Source organism: Solea senegalensis, linkage group LG2 (genome assembly GCF_019176455.1).
Source record: "Solea senegalensis isolate Sse05_10M linkage group LG2, IFAPA_SoseM_1, whole genome shotgun sequence".
Taxonomy (NCBI): Eukaryota; Metazoa; Chordata; class Actinopteri; order Pleuronectiformes; family Soleidae; genus Solea; species Solea senegalensis.
The window spans coordinates 19,665,719-19,682,671 of NC_058022.1; the positions used below are offsets into that span (position 1 = coordinate 19,665,719).

Below are 16,953 nucleotides of genomic sequence, written 5' to 3' on the forward strand. Positions count from 1 at the left end.
TGTTTTTACATTTGAACCACAAACCACACTGGTTGCATTTCAATAAACACCACAATCAATACAGTTCCCAGCAGATTTGTCTCCATCTACAAACATTGACAGTATCTGTGGATATGAGCAGGACCTGATATCGAACCACAAAAGCAAAACATTCTCTGTGGTCTTAGTCCACGCACGTACACACACACACATTGTCACTTACTCAGTATCACCAACCCCGGCTGATAATGGGTCAGGAGCACAATGAGGAAGAGTGGAATGTGCGGTGTGACCTTCAACCCAAATGTCAACGTTGCACTGTGTTGAGCCAAGAGAGAGAGATGAGGAGTCAAATGGAATCCCAATGTGTTCGTAAATCACACAGAAAATGCTGTTTGTGTGTGTGTGTATGTGCGCGTGTACGTCAGAGAGAGCAAGACAGAAGGTGAGAAGGAAGATGACAGAGAGAAAGAGAGAGACGCACACATACACGCACACAGGCGGTATGTGTGGTCGTGCTCTATCGTGACTAACAGCTGGTTGTTATTCATCTTGGCATGTGACTCCCAGCAGCCCCCACACATCAGGTGTGAGATTGGCTGGGGAGAGGAGGGGTAAGAGAGAGAAGGAGGTGGTGATGGTGGAGTGGGGGGTGGGGGGTTGACATTCATCTCTCAACGAGTCTGTGCTTTTGTACCCGACAAGACTTCCACCCTTCTCAACCGTTCTCTTTTTACCTGCGCTGCTTTGAGAGACATTTGAGCGTCCAGTGTGTAAAATTTAGGTGAAACTATTTTCAGTTGGCAGAAATTGAAGACAAATAATTAGACGCAATTTCACCCTTGCGTGAAATGTGACGCCAAAAAAACATGACAAAGAAAACAACAATATAATGGAGCTCAGAGGCAATGTTCCAGTCATCACTTTTTTGTATTTATTACTTTGGTCCCTGGTTCAAACTCAACAGCAAGTGAATGATTTGAAGTCATTAATAAAATGAAGTAAATGAATAGAAAATGCTGAGCACTGTCCCTAGTTGTAAAAGCTAGGTTTTCAAAAACAAAAATAGTTTTAATAATCTCGGGCTATGGTCTGTGCTAAAGTCTTGGAAAAAGAATGCACGCCTTAGCGTTGTGCCAGAAATGATGCTGGAATTTACATCACTGATAAAAAATAAAGAAGAGAAAGAAGAAATCTTCTGTCAGAGCTAAAACTGGAAAACCTGTGTGCATTTTGTAGTCATTTAACCCAAGGGTGAATGCTAATTAAACTCTGTCCCACTGAGAAAACAAAAAACACAAAAACAATGGGAATAATTATTCCTCTTGTCCATACTGGAACTGAGGAGATCCACCTCTACCTGGACTGCAATGTGTAAATTATGGCATGAATCACCAAAATGACTCATGTGTTTAAGGACTGTGATTGAAATGTCATTCTGAATCAATTCATAATGTTACAAAAAAATTTTTTTGTAGATTTAAAGTTAAGGTCTCTTCTCAAGTAAAAGCTCATTATGAGGGATTTCAACGAAGGCTTTGGATGAAATCATTTTAATAGCTTTGCAAGATAGTGAAGGATTTCTTTTCTTCGTCCACTGATTAATTTTTGGCAGTGTTCCTGTATGGCCTTTTTAGTTCTAGTTTATTAAAGATTTGTTTCTGTTTATTTGTTTTTAAACTTTTCATGTTCCTGCTAATTGGACTGTAACAAACACCACCCTTTGGTGCTGAAGAAGAGTTGAGGCAAATGTGTAGGGAGAAGGTACCTGTGGTGTAAAGGGTATGTGCATGCCACTGTTTTTGGCCCCTCACCATCACACTTTGCATTTGCAGCAGCAGCAGTGGCCACGACACAGCTAATTCTTTTCCTGTTTTTGTTAGAACTGAGTGATAGTTGGCTCTACATCTACTGCATATTCTTCTAATAAAGCAAATTGGAAGTAAAATAATACAGGGTGGTCAAGTTGCAGCCCATAACATACAGTAACTCATGGCAGAGATAGTGGGTGGTTGGCTTTCCAAATGGCAACCTGCCATGACATCATCCACTGGATTGTAAACTCCAGCATTAACGTGCTTCCTATTCCAAAAGCATTCTAGGTGTACGGACACAAATTTTTGTGGGAAGCCAAGAGATAAGTTTATTGGTCACTATACATTTCTTTTTAAACTATTAGTTACCATATTTGGAAGAGTGGTAGTGTGCCTTAACGAGAACCTGTCCACTCCACCTACACCTGCTGTCACAGTTCTGCTCTATGGCTCACCTCCCTTCCCAGTACATCTCCTCTGCCTCACTCTGTCTCAGCCACGCCCACCTCATCAACTGACTCAGCTCACCTGTTCACCACTACTCACCAATCACTACAAACCAGTATATAAGCTTCTGCAGTTCATTCGCTCCTTGTCAGATTGTTCTTCGCTCTTCAGATGCCAGACTTTCCAGCCTTTTTTCCCCGGATTCCCCGTACCTGCTTGTGACCTGCCTTCTCTGCCTAAGTCCCGGTAAACCCTCCTGCCTTCTGTCACGCTTTTTGGACTTGTTTGGCTAAGCCTGTGTGGACTCTGGTCTGGTTGGACTGTTTACCTGGTTTTGGACTCTGCTACCCTCGATTACCTCCCCTGCCTGCTCCCACTGTACTGGTGCCTGACAGGGGTCTGATCAGTGTGTTTGTGCTTTTATTGTAATAAAGGCTTACTTGTCAGTGTGCTGCAATTGGGTTACAGTACAATTTGTTCAGTGATGAACCCATCCTGGTTAGAGAGAATTGAGGGAGACTATGATGGCTGCCAGTCCTCAGGAAGTATGCCAGGCTGCGGCTGCTAGTAAGCAGATGTTAGCCTCACTGATTACTCAAGTCTAACAGCTTGTGGCAGCACTAAGTCAACCAGCAGCCCCAGCCTCTCCTGATCCTCCTCATGTTTCAAGTGGGGGTCCCGGAACATTATGCTGGGGACCTGGAGGCTGCAATCTCTTCCACACAAACTGTTCCATCCTGTTCTCTCTGCAACCCTACTCATTTGCCTTGGAAGAGGCTAAGGTTGTTTGTACCATCAGACCCAGCCATGGTCTTAGCAATCAAGTCCTGGCCAAGAGGTCAAACTCGAGGTAGGCCAGGCCTTCCTTGTGCACTTCAACTTCTCCCTTTCATATTGTCCTTGTTCCCGCAACGTTAAACCTGATGCTCTGTCCCACCAGTTCATAGGGAAAGAAGATTCTGCTCTTGTACCTGACACTGTCCTTCCAGCTCTTCACCTGGTTGCTTATGTTACCTGAGAAGTGGAGGAAGTGGTCAAGGCTGCCCTGAAGGATCAATCTGGTCCCAGTTCCTGTCCTCTAGATCGACTGTTCATCCCTCAGCCCCTGAGAACAGACTTCCGACAATGGGTCCACAGCTTCAGACTCACCTGCCATCTGGGAATTCAGCACAGGAGGTCCTGCAACAGAGATTCTGTTGAGCTACCCAGGAGGAGGACCTGGGAGATTGTGAATGCCTGTCCCATCTGTAATCCGCACAAACCCTCACGCCAGTCTCCTGCTGGACTCCTGTAACCCCTCATCATCCTTGGTGACTTTGTTACCAGTCTGCCACCATCCAACGGGAACGCCACAAACTAACGGTCATAGACAGGTTCAGCAAGATGGCCCACTTTGTGCCCTTGTCCAAACTCCCTTTGGCCAAAGAGATAGCTGATCTCCAGCACATGTTTCATCTCCATGGTCTCCCCCAAGTGGTGTCCAACCCGGGGGCCCCAGTTCACATCAGTTTTCTGGAGGGAGTTCTGCATCTTCATCAGGACTAGTGTCAGTCTGTCATCTGGTATCCACCCCCAGTCCAATGGCCTAATTGAGAGGGTGAACCAGCAAATGGAGACGACTCTACACTGCATAGTATCCAAGCACCCACCATCCTGGTCTCATAGAGGAGAGGTCCTGTCCGTGGGGGAAACCCGGCGAGAAAGCTTGTCTGCTCGACCCTCTGTGGCCTTGGGCAAGACGAATAAGGAGTCTGATGAGGAAGACTCCTCCAGATGCTGAGGAAGAGAAGGCAGAGATGGATGTTTCTGGGCCCTCTGATGAATATTAAATGGGACATAACTTAAAATTTACACCAAACTGTATTCAAGACTGAAAGTAGCTAATTGAGACAAAAACTCAGGAAAGTGTTTTTAATGACGTGATAAATCATTTAAGAAGTGGGATCATTTTCTCATAGACTTGCATGTAGACAGACTTATTTTGCTTCCAGTGTCGTCCTGGTGATGTCCTCTGATGAGCCATAATTTTACTTAAATCCGCACTCATATGTTAATTTATATGTAGCTAGTGCCACAGTATCAACTTTGATCATCACAATACCTAATTTCATGTTGCAGCAGCATGAGTAGGGCTTTGATTCACACAAGCTTTTGCCTGCTTCTTTTTTCCTCTGTCTCACCCTGTCACTCACGTACACACACACACACACCAACACACACACAAACACACTGACAGCAGACACGTACATACAGTGACACTCGATAAAAACATACTGTAGTTTTGCCCTCGAGACCAGACGTGAGGACAGAGTGTATTTCGAACAGAGTGAGGGGAAACCAGATCCCATCTCATATAGTCACATGAGGCGCATTTTTTATTTAAAATGCTATGATCAATTGTACTTACCGCTATCCTGATGCATCAGATCACTGAGGACAGATGTTAAGAACCAGGTCTGGACGGGGCCAAAGTCAACCTACAGAAATAACTTCACAATTTTTATTCCAAAAAACACTTTTGTTAAACTGATCATGTTCTAATGCAGCTTCCATGTCAACTTAAAAAACCTGTGGGCTGGATATGTTACTGGCTCCTGATTGGTCAGTGCAAAACAAAAGACCTCAACTAGGAACGGGCTTGTCGTCAGGCTAAATTAGTTCAGTTTAAAAAAAAAAAGGTCGCTCACTTTGATAATCAGTCCTCCTTGCCTTTACAGCCTCGTAGATAAGGATAGATTTCCCTGATACTAGCACTGCAGCAGAGAGGATATTGACTGTTAGGGTGAGCTGTTATGAGCGCAAGCTCTTGTAATTGAAACACTGTCAACCAACTTGAGTATTTTTTTTATCCTCATACACACAAAAGACTTACATGCTGACGATTCATTGTTGTTAACTCATTCAAATTAAGTGCTCATACACCTGAGTGTGGGAGTATGAAGAATCTGTGCATCTTCGTCTCTGTTCGACCTTCTGCTGCCAGTGGTTTGTCCTGTAAAGATCGGCACACATGAGTTGATATTCTGCCACTAAGAGCCTGAAAAGAAGTGTCCTACTTTTTTATCTACAGAGTTGAGAACTGAATTGTGGCACCAACAACAATTTCCATGTGTTCCTACCTGTTTGTTTTTTTGTTTTCTGTGCATGCTTTTGGAAGTTAAGCAGAAGCTAATCTGGGACTTCACTGGTGCAACCCAAATTAAAACGAAGTAACCAGTTGTGATTTCAAACCTGCTGCGTGTGTACAAGGGTTTCACAACAAGAAAATTACCTGCATGTCCCTATTTCTGCCAGGATTATGGTTTCTGTGTACATGTAAACATACTGCTGCCTCTTTGCTTTATATCTCTTGCTTTATCGAGCCCTCTGTTGTTGTTTTTTCCTCCTTCTCTGCTCCGCGGCTGTCTTTGAGTCTTCTCGTCCTCCCTCTCTCTGTCTATCTCTATCTCTATCTCTCTGTACTGTATATGCACGTCTCTTCCCCTGCCTCCTCCTCTGTTCCCTGTACCCCGCTACAGCTTTTCTGGCATTTATCTCATTATTTCTGCCGCTCTCCTTTGTGTAGCATTTCCCTCCCACCTGTGCTCGCCCACCCCCCCGTTCCTCTCTATCCTTCCCTGATATTGATCTGCATTCTAGCCATACAGCTGAACCGCCTGTGGCTTTGCAGTGAGCTCACCTCTCACTACTTCTTCATCTGTGTGCATGCAGGAAAAAGCTACTTCTGGTTTCATATGCCTCAGTATCGCTTCAATCTTAAACCCTTTTTTTAAGCCTAGATCTAAGTACATTGACATTAGGGAGACCCTTGATGCTGGCTTTGATGATTTACCCTGAACCAAACTGTGCCGACATGATGCTGCCCCGGTTTGCATGGTGGCTTTCCAGAACAACAACATCTCCATGTGTCCCACCATGCTCGCTCCCCATGTTTTTAAATAACATCGGTCTCACTTATCGGCGTTGTGCGACAACAAAAATGTCCCATACTTTATTTTCTTCCAGTTTCTTCAGGACAGCAAGGCAGAATAAAAGCGTAACATGCTCACAAATGTTGAAGGGTTGTTCACGTGCGCCTCCTTTTGGGTGCACAGACGTGATGTGTGACAGATGAGCACAAGACTCTCTCCAAGGTAAAATTATCTAAATTTGAACCCATCAAATAGCAAAGCTGGGGTGAGGAAAAAGCAGCACTTTTACCTTTGTCTTGATTTTTTTTTTTTGTAAATGTTTTAAATAATTCAGTGAAGCTGCAGCAACCTCAGTCACGTCTGCAGCGCCTATATTTTGGTTGCTTAATAACGACAGAAACAAAAACCAACACCTCTGTGGCTTTTTATCACACACTTTTCATGCATTTTTAAATGCTACATATAAACGGCCCACTGGCCTTCAGCTTAGACTTAAACATTGCTCTTATTTAAAAAAATTCAAATTTAAGTTTGCATTTGCACGTGTCTGACAATTAAACAAGGACTAAAAGAACGAACAGGACAACAGTTCCTGCTGTGTTGTACTGGGAACATCAGTCTAATCACTTTTTATGATCATTAGCTTGATCATTAGCCTGTCACACAAAGCCAACATTAGTACAATGTGACAGCTGTATTGTGCAAGTGATTGTTTTAACACTTTAAAGGAATCATCAAAGAAGATTATAGTCAACAGGAGCGGTTTTATCTTTAATGCTGCAGCTGATGACCAGGTTCTTAGTGTTTTCTTGTCTACACTGAGCAAGTGCCTGGACCATAAACAGTCTACTTTAGTTTCATGCTGGTCACGTGATATGATCCATGAAAGGTGGAGTACTGACACATGGGTTTTAAGAATTATCCAATGCAAAACATACATTCAGATTAGCAGGCTGAAGTGACACAGAAATCCCATCACCTCTACCAATTTTCAAATGAGACCTGTACCACTTCAGTATGTGGTCAAAAAGTTATCCAACTTATGGCCACTGGACACAAATAAGAGCAGAAATATCAGAATCCATGTGGCCTTTTGCCTCTATGCGTGCGCTGAAGGTCGACATAATTGACCAACACCACAGAAGCAAAATCAAACATCAATGAATCAGAGTGACGTCCTCTAGAGTTACTCACTCAATCATTTTTCCTGCAATAGCCTCCTTTTCTGAAAATGTTCCCCCATGGGGATCAATACAGATCCATCTTATCTTAACATATCTCCCACTTCAATGCAGAGTGCTGGTTTTCTGTTGTTTTTGTAGATGATGCATACAAAACAGTATTTGTGTGCATGCTTACAGTTTTAGAGATCAGTCAGATGCAAGACACTTGAAGTTATACAGTAAATTAATCCGGTTTGAATCAGAGTTGAACAATGTGGTTATTGAACCTAAATCGTTGAACAACTATTTCAAGGTTTATGTGTTTTTTGAGAGTAAATCTTGAGTTATCAAAGCGTCAGTTATTCCTTGTATCGCAATGATGGAGGTCAGGTCATCACAAAAAATGTTTTCATTGCTGTTACCTGCTGGATGCTTTGCTTTGTAAGCCCTTCACTCCCTGCACCAAAGTCCATCATGGCTCACAGGGGTTGTTGATCCACTGCTGCCTCCATCCGTAGGTTCACATGTGATGTCAGTGTTTGAAGTAACACAAATTGAAAAATAAACTGAGTCAGCATTAGACCAGTAAAGGCCTTGGTATACTTCCGTGCACATGTTCCTTGTGCCAAAAGTGTGCATCACAAATCGCAGACCCTGATATACTCGCACGTCAGGGTCCTGTCCACTTCACCATTGGGTCGGCGTACAAGTCTAGACGCAGGGAATAGGAACCATTCCTATCAAAGAAGAACAGAGCAACGCTACAGCGAGCTCGAACACGTCTGATTTGCTTGCTCACAGCTGAAAGGCCTGCTGGGGAGGAGAGTCGGGGTGTCAGCCGGTTCGAGGGTCACCAGGTCGAGGCTCGGATGACTATCTGTGGCGATTGTTTCTGTTGTGCAAAAAGAATTTCTGCTTGGTGAGCGAGGCTTAATGCTTCACCTACCAGTGGGGCGGAAGTTCAGTTCACGCTTGCACTGTCCGCGTGCACCTGGCGCGCTCTTTGTGCGTGGTTCCAAAATCTGGGCTGTGCTTGCAATGGACTTTGGTGGAGGGGAGTGAGTGGTTTACAAGTCAAACTGTTCTTTTGTGCATCATTTGTTATGCAGTGTACAAACACTGGAAATGTGTGTATGCACTTTGGATGAATGAACAGTATATGTATATATTTTTTCATAGCAATGGTATCAAAATAACCAGCCCCAACCATTCCATTCTTTGGTGCCCTATGGTCTGACTGTCATGGATGGAGCTGGTCTAGCGCCACCCGTGACAGGCAGCTGATTGGGAGACAGAAAAATGTCAATCCCTTGCGATCAGTGTGAATGTCCCATTGTTTATTCTCATACAACGCTTCACCTCTTGTTGAGACAAACAGCCACAAACCAAGCAGGGGGGAAAAAGAGCTGCTGGATGGTCCTCCTTTGTTGTCTATTGTGTCACATTCAATGTCATTGTTCGTTGTTGTCACACCGGTACGACGTCATGCTACGTGGCATTAACCGTGATGCCAGGAGTTAACTCCCAAACTCTGTGTCTTTTTTTCCTTACAAAATGACGACACAGCAAGTCAAACCAGGACGTGGCAACATGATGAGTCACATGGACAGAAAACATAGAGGTCATAGATGGTGTTCAGTGATTCCTCCTCCTATCACTTCTCATCAGTATCATGTTGTTTTACCATACAGAATGGTGGTCCTTCCTCCTTGTGAGCACTGCGACATGTTGTAGATGTTTTCTTTTTATCTGAAACAGTGTGAAACAGTGGAAATGAACATTATCCCCAGTTTTAAGTCAGGATGGACAGAGCAGAGAGAAAAGGACACATTTTGAAAATTAGACCGCTCAGTGTAAAAATGCTCTTCACAAATGCACGAGTCATGTGTTGATTCCAAACGGCGTGTGTGTGTTTGTTTGTTCTAGCTGGCTCTGCAATCGCGGCTGTGTGACAGGACTCGCATCGGAGAGTACCACCCCGGGGCAGTGCGCTACACACAAGCTGACCTGGTTGACCTCAGCGATGACGACGACGATGACGACACCAACGTGCTCTTCTACTCTCCTGACATGACCCTGAAAGGCCGAGGGCCCTGAGAAGAGAGAGAGGAACAGAGAGAGGGAGACAAACGAGCTGGAGGGAAGGAAAATGAAGGAGGGTCAGAGCCAGAGAAAAACACAGCAGATTAGAAACTGAGAGGAAGAAAAAAAGAGGTAGGGAGGGAATGGAAGGGAAGATTGGGGGGACAGTCAGGCAGATAGAAGCCGGAGATGAGCTGTCAGGTTTCATTATTAATCCCCATCCTTTACTATTTAATATCCTAAAGACACACACAGAGGCTGTGCTGAGCAGCAGCTCTGTGCAATACCATCATCCAAGAGGAGCGAGAAAGGAGTGGCTCTAATGTTAAAGGCATCGCCTGCATCTCACAGGTCTTGAGATGATTTTCCTCTCTGCATCACCTTCTCGATTCCTGCGTCCTGCAGTATTTTTGCCCCCCCTCCCCCAAAATATAAATAAATAAAAAAAGAAAAATGCATAAAGAACAACTGAAAGGCAATCCTAACAAGGTGTTAGCATTTGCTGCAAATCACCTTTTTGCTTCTCTGCAGGAGATGAGGTGAAAAGCAGCTTCTTTTTTTCTTCTTTTTTTTTAAAAAAAAGAGAGAGAAAGAAAACAACTGTTTGTCAGACATGAAAGCATCTTCAGATTGATCCCAGCACGGAACTGTTTCTCTGAGAGGGATACTGAGAAAATATAGAAGGGAATTTTTTTTTTTTTTTTTTTTTAAAGCAACAAAAAAAAGCGTAAATATGACTTGGAAGGATAAATACGTCCCGAACACCAGTGTTGCTTGTACAGAGTCTCTCCTTTGTATTTGTATATGACTTGTACATTACTGTTGATGTCATCTTCAAAGTATTCCTTTGTAATGTTTCTGAAATACCAAACGTGTTTTCTACGCGATATTTATATCAGATCGATGTACTGTATATATTTATGTGTACACTCTATTTTTGTTACGTGCCTTGGACTGGAATGTAAAGAAAAGACTTGAACCTGCCCCTCTCACGCGACAGTTGAGCAGAGCCTGATAACATGTGTAGCCTTAAGAACAGCTAAACAGTACTTTGTTAGTCAAACAACCCCCTCCCCACACACACACACACACACATATTCACACAAAGAGTCATGCGTCTCTGTTAAGTCCCTGTCAAAACAGGGTGGTAGTGATGACAGACGCTGCTCACATGACACGGCTACAGCGGCGTGTGATGGTTGGTCCTGAGTCAGCAGTGCTGAGGTGTGACCGGCAGGAAAATAGAGTCACTTTGTATTCAACCTAGGCCCATTTGGTTTTTCCCATATGTAGGTGGTTTCATCAGTGTCGGCGTGGCGCACGCTTCCTGCTGTCAGCTGCCTCTCTGACAAGTTGAACTAATGAACCGACACTTGACCCTTTTTTACCCTTGGGTTGTTGAACTTTTCTGCCGGGCGTCAATGACACCGGAGTGCAACTTAAGTTTGCAGTTCACGGAGGCCGACTACTGAATTACACACACACACACACTCGCACACACGTTTGCAGTGTGCCCCCACCCATTTGTGGCACTGTTGCTCGTTTTACTTGACTGCGCACTCCATCAAATAAATGAGCAGGAGAGACATTTCATAACAAAGCTCAGCCTGGGCGTGTTTATTTCATTTTCACATTGATGCAATCCCTCATTCCTCCGTGCCACCAGCACCACCACTCCAGCGCGTGTGCATTTCCATTTGTGTGTGAACACGCGTGCAGTGTGCATGTTTGAATGTGCCTTGAGACATCCTTTAGACCTGCAGCTGCCCAAATAATGGTTATTAATTATTGGTCGGACCCTGCCGTGTCTCCAAATCTGGTTAACTGGAATTTGATTAATGAAATGTGTGTCCTCCAGAAAACCAGACTTTTCCTACACACACACACACATTCATGTACATCACCCTTAGTGAGGACACTCATAAACGTAATGCATTCCTAGCTGTTTACCCTAACCTTATGTAACCTACAAATATTATTGTTTACATGTGAACATGGGGATGTTGAACTATAGTGCAGATTAATAATCAGTCCACTTCACTTTATTTCTGAACTTGCATTACTTTCAACACAATTTCTTCACATCTCTTCGTACATATTTACGGAAGCATATTGCATTCACCTAAAAAAATATTTATTCATCTATTTATTTCGGGGTCTGTTTTTACAAGTGTGGGGTCAGTTTATCTGAGTGAATGAGATGTCCAAGTTGTTCAGTTTCATCCAGTTTTACTTTGATTTGGGTTTGAGACATTGGGAGATTCTTCTGTCTTTAATTGACAGCGTGGACGGCTCGTGGGCTACATGATCCTCCTGGTGCGTTAGGAGCGAAAAAAAAACAAATCTCATAAAAAAAACAGACCTGAAAAAAAACAACTCAAAGACAGACCCAGAAAAGAAATCTTTTAGAAAGAAACAGATTTAGGTGAATGTAATACGTTTCCGTACATATTTTACAGCAATTTAAAACTTCATTACAAAGATAGCTTACATTGGAAAATGTTCCTCACAGACAACTACGCGCAGCATTCGTAGTAAGGACACTGTTGTGTGCGGCTTCACCGTGTTGTTGGGACTAGTTTTTGGAGGAGGTGTACACTGTCCACGATAGTGTGTAATTGGCTGTGACGTAATTCTGTGGAGGGTTTTCTGTTATTGTGAGGAGGCGAAGTCTGTTCGCGAAGGAATACACCTGTTGTTAGGAAGAGGAGTTCAGCTAGCAACGAGCACAGATAGCACAGCTAGTGGGTTAGCCATCCTGTTTGGCTTTCCCTGGGGACATCTCAACCTTGGGGTCAGCTGTTGTTGCAGCAAGGAAATAAATCCGGCTCAGTTGAGCTTCAAAGCACAGTTCTGCTCCTCCTCGTTATTCCCCACCGTCCACTTACACCGCCACGTCACAGTAATATAATAAATTCCCTAACCTTAACCATCAAAACTAAATGCCTACCCTTACCTCAACCAAACGTCCCTTTAAGGGGAAACAGAACGTGAGGAAAAATGTCCTCACTTTCTCAAAACGTCCTCACTCCCTCTGGTTTTAAAGTGTTTTGGTCCTCACAAACACGCCACACTAGAACACTCACACACAGACACGGAGGCGTATGAACGCCCCGCACCCCCTCCATATAAAGAGCCCGGAAAATAAGCGAATCTCCCTGTCACGCAAGAAGAATTATTATTCCCTCCTCATATCGTCGCATGCGCCGTAATTGGATACAATTTAACACCCGCGGCCCACGGGCATGTCGGCAGGCGCACTGCCTACTATTAGCTGCTCACCTCGCCTCGCTTCACCACCCTATCATTTGTCAGATCTGTGTGTGTGCGCGCCCGCGTATGTGTGTGTGTGTGTGTGTTGTGTCTCGAGTAACCGGAGCCATTGTTGGAGTCCGGCCATGACCTAGCTGTGACGCACGCACACACACAGACAGACAGGCAGAGAGAGAGACAGAGAGAGGCGACAGCAGCAGCAGCAGCAGAGCAGACAGTGAAAAACAAGCCGGAGCGCTGTCACCTCGGAGCCACAGCGCGCCAGGCAGAGCTGATGGGCTGTTTGTTGCTCCTGTGCACAGCTTCCTCCCTGCCTGCTGTTTATTAGAGCATCATCATCATCATCATCATCAACAACAACAACAACAACAGACAGTGTACAGGAGAAGTGCGGCTGGAGGAGGTTAATGAGGCGATTACAGCCCTCACAAATAATGTCTTAAAAGTATAAATACATGTTGAAGTGTGGTGTAGCTCTTGCGTCACATCGTTTCATTTTGCTGCAGGCGGTTCATGGATTTATAGGCTCACAATGTATGATTAAAAAAAGGTGTGGGATTGCCCTTTTTGTGCCAAAAATCAGCTGGTATTTAGGTGGAGAAAACCCAGTACACTCAGGGGCCACTTTATTAGCAACACATGCATATACCATAGTTGTAAAAGAGTGGTTACAGTATCTAAACGGTAACTGGTGGTTGCTATCCTTTTGAACCAGACTGGTCAATCTCTTCTGACCTCTGGCAACAACAGGACATTTTCACACACACAACGTCTGACCATTTTCTGTAAACCCCAGAGATGGTTGTGCATTTAAATCCCTGTAGATCGGCAGTTTCTGAAATACTCAGACCATCCTGTCTGACACCAACTGCCATGTCACACAGTCTGACTTCACTGTGCGGGATCCTGTTGTGCTGCTGCTGCTGCTGCTGCTGCTGCCTGGAACTAGTTTAAGACTTTGAGGCTCGCTCTCGCTGATAAGATGGCTGCCTGCCAGAGGGGACACAAGAAAAAACATATCTTAGCTTTTTTCTAACTAGGAAGAAAATCAGCATTTTTAGCAATGACATAGGAGCTGCTGGTCCACACTGCTGCCACCTTTGCTAAGTTTGTGTCACCTAAGTCTGAATGATGCCTTTCAACACCAACACCTGTTTTATAACATCTGTCATAAAACAGATTACTGGAATTTACTGATGGAGACAGTGGTGGATCAACAACTGTGTAATATGATGTTAAAGTGTGGACTTTCTCTATGGACCTTGGTGTGGGCTGTTAGCCATTTGCAAAGCAACACAATCTTCAGGTTTTCTTTTGGAAAAGGCTAATGTCTAATGATGAGATAAAGCAGTGGAAATATTCTTATGATACATAAGCAGGCATCCATTTTATTAGTTGAGCCTTTTGTTCAGTGGCTAAACTTTGGTTTTCCTCACATCCTCACTGGCAGCCGTGTTTGCAGTGAGAGCAAGTGTCTCAGCCAATCCTGAACTATCCTCTTCAAATTTCTATTTTAACTTACAGACTTGCATTACATGTTAAAATCAAATTAAAAAAAAATCAAAGCACTCTCTGAAAAAATCAAGACATGTTCAAATTCTTAATTTCCAGTTACCCTGGACAGCAACAGGGACTCTCATTGATAACCTCATTTAAACCAAAGCCAACTATATAAAAACATGTCTGTTTTTTTAATAATAGCTGTTTGTTGTTGTGGTGAGTATTTATGGCTCCTGTATTTGAAATGCTGGATTTACTCCAAAATAAACCGAGCCTTGTTCATCCCAGTGAATGAAAATGTCAGCCAATGCAACAGCAGCTCGTCGGTCTTTCCATGGGATTTCTTGACATTAAGGAAAAAAAGAGATATAGCCAAACTTACCCTTAAGTTATGTTTACATTTCTTTCCGTGCATTTTTTTCTCTCCATTCTGAGGATCTTCTCTGGCATTTTGTCTTTGCTTTGACAGATGGTGCGCGAGACTGACAGGAAACACGAGGTATAAGATAAAGATAGGGGTGACATGTAAACAAATCATCCCAACCCGGATTTTAAATGGGGATATGGCCTAAAAATGATTGAGTTATTTTTAAATTCTCATCCGCATACTTTCTTTTTTGAATGTGACTTGACACTTGATGCAGACTTTTACTGCTCTATATTTTTAAAATGTGCTCACATTTCTTCGTCAAGCATCATGCATTACAAATCACAGGAGTCTTAACAAAGAGAACTGGTGATTTGTAACAGACTCACTTCCTACTGCAGCCTTTGGACCATGGCTGGATAACCAACCATTCAAATCAGACAACTAAAATGGGGCCCTGGATCCCCAGGGGCCTCCAAAAGCCCCAGTTTTTCTCCAAAAGCCCCAGCGAACATCAGGGTTTATGACAACAACAAGCATTCATTTTCTTTATGTTTTTCATTCATTCATGCCCTGGGCTCTCTGATAGGTTAATGGTGTTAAATTCTGTGAAAGGTAAACATAAAAGCTGTTCAAAAATGAACGCAAGAGGATTCCCCCTTACTCTTGACGTTGGCTTTGACTTTGAGTAAGTGTACAAACCAAAAAAGTAAAACAAATAAAGTCAAGCTTTCAAATCTCATTATGCTACAAGTAATTACATTAATGGTGTTAATGTCGTGGTTTCTAAAGACCTTTAAATGCTTGTCAGTAGAAGTGATTTAATTGGTTTCAAGGCCATTTCAGTTGAGATTAGCATGGTATGCAGTGCATGCAGGGGAAAAAAATGTGTCTGATTAATTCACATTTTACATCCCTGGCTTTGGTTTTAATTGTTTGATTTTTTTTCTGACAAACTAATTTGTGTGGGGGAAATGCAAATCAACAACACCCGAAACCACTGACACACAGAGGCCCCCTTTAGACCTGGTATTAGAATGTGCTTCCTGTGATCATATAACGATTTGATAGCACTTCATGCATTTACACCAGGTATTAACATGCATCAAGATCCAATTGCTATCCTATCACGGTCAACCCAGATTACACCATTACATCCTGTGTGCTGCCATATCAACAACAACGTTAGCTGCACATGAAGCCGCGCTATTGCATGGACTCCTCTTTGCTTTTCGAGGCAGGAGAAGAAGTCGCGTTCGATGAGCAGAAAAACGATGAACGCAGAGGAGACCGCGCAGTTCTGACGCTTCCTTTAGCTGTGCTCACAGCCACCGACGTATTTCTGCTCACGTAGTTGTTGTGGGAGGAGCAGAGACACATCGGAGACTTGTTGCATTTACACCTCTGTTCACTGTGGTCACAATGTGCCACCTCCCAAAGTGGTTTTGCAGATAAGTGGTCAGGTGCTATTCAATTGCAATGTGATTACAGAAAACACATTCTAATGCAAGGTGTAAAGGGGCCATATAATAATGATTATAAAAATGGACTTAGTCGCAAAAATTGACTGAGATTTGCAATTTGGCCAGCGCCATGTCCGTTTTTGAAACAGTATAGGCTGCTATTGGACAATACCAGCTGTCACTCACCATTCTTTATTGTCCATTTTCCTGTAAATGAAAGCATAATGTACAAAATCATGGTCTATTGAAGAAGACCTGAAACTAGCGACCGAGACCACGGAGGCCTCAAAACAACAAAATCCACACAGAACCCCCAAAACGACTCAAACTGCTGTAGGACATATATCAGGCTGGTAAGTGGCGCTGTGATGCTACACCAAAAACAGAGAAGAAGAAGACGAAGACAACTCTACACACATTACGATGTATAGAAATCACAGAAATGGAGACAGGATGAACCAAGTCATGGGAAAGAAAAACAATAAAAGTTATCATAAAGCAAACAGACCAAACAACGGTGTTGAAAACTTGGCGACTTCTCAGACCTCCGCCGTCTTCTTTTTTCTTCAAACAAGCGACAAATATAGTGAGTCGCGACTTTGTGGCATAAGCTTAACGACTTTCCAAAAGTGGAAATGGTCAGTTCGAGTGAACTTCATCGAGCTGTATTTACTGCAGGCAGAGAGTCGGTCTGACTGCAGACACAGAGAGAGAGAGCGTGTGACCACACAGACAACCCAGAGTCACAGACAACGAGCTGTGGACGTGCAGTACAGCTGACCGTGTGCAGAACAATCACTCCTCTGTTCATTCAAGTAAAAACGCTGTCTGTGAAAATAGGTTTTCTTTTCTCCTTCCCTTATTTTCCGATTCCATTTCACTGTTAATCTTTTTTTCTTCACGCCCGTGTCGGAACTTGCCGAGGACAGGACGTGTTCTAGTGATATCTAGTAT

The 16,953-nt window shown here is 43.5% G+C and overlaps 1 protein-coding gene across 2 annotated transcripts in view; it reads left to right on the top strand.

Annotated features, from left to right (window-relative positions):
* Positions 1–10,996, top strand: part of si:dkey-100n23.5 (cyclic AMP receptor-like protein A) — a 51,904-nt gene extending 40,908 nt beyond the window's left edge. For both annotated transcript variants that reach the window (XM_044017084.1, XM_044017076.1), the window contains one exon: positions 9,241–10,996. In XM_044017084.1, coding sequence (XP_043873019.1) covers positions 9,241–9,411 — 171 coding nt within the window. In that variant the 3' untranslated portion in view covers positions 9,412–10,996. The remainder of the gene's footprint in view (positions 1–9,240) is intronic.
* The last annotated feature ends 5,957 nt before the right edge of the window (positions 10,997–16,953 follow it).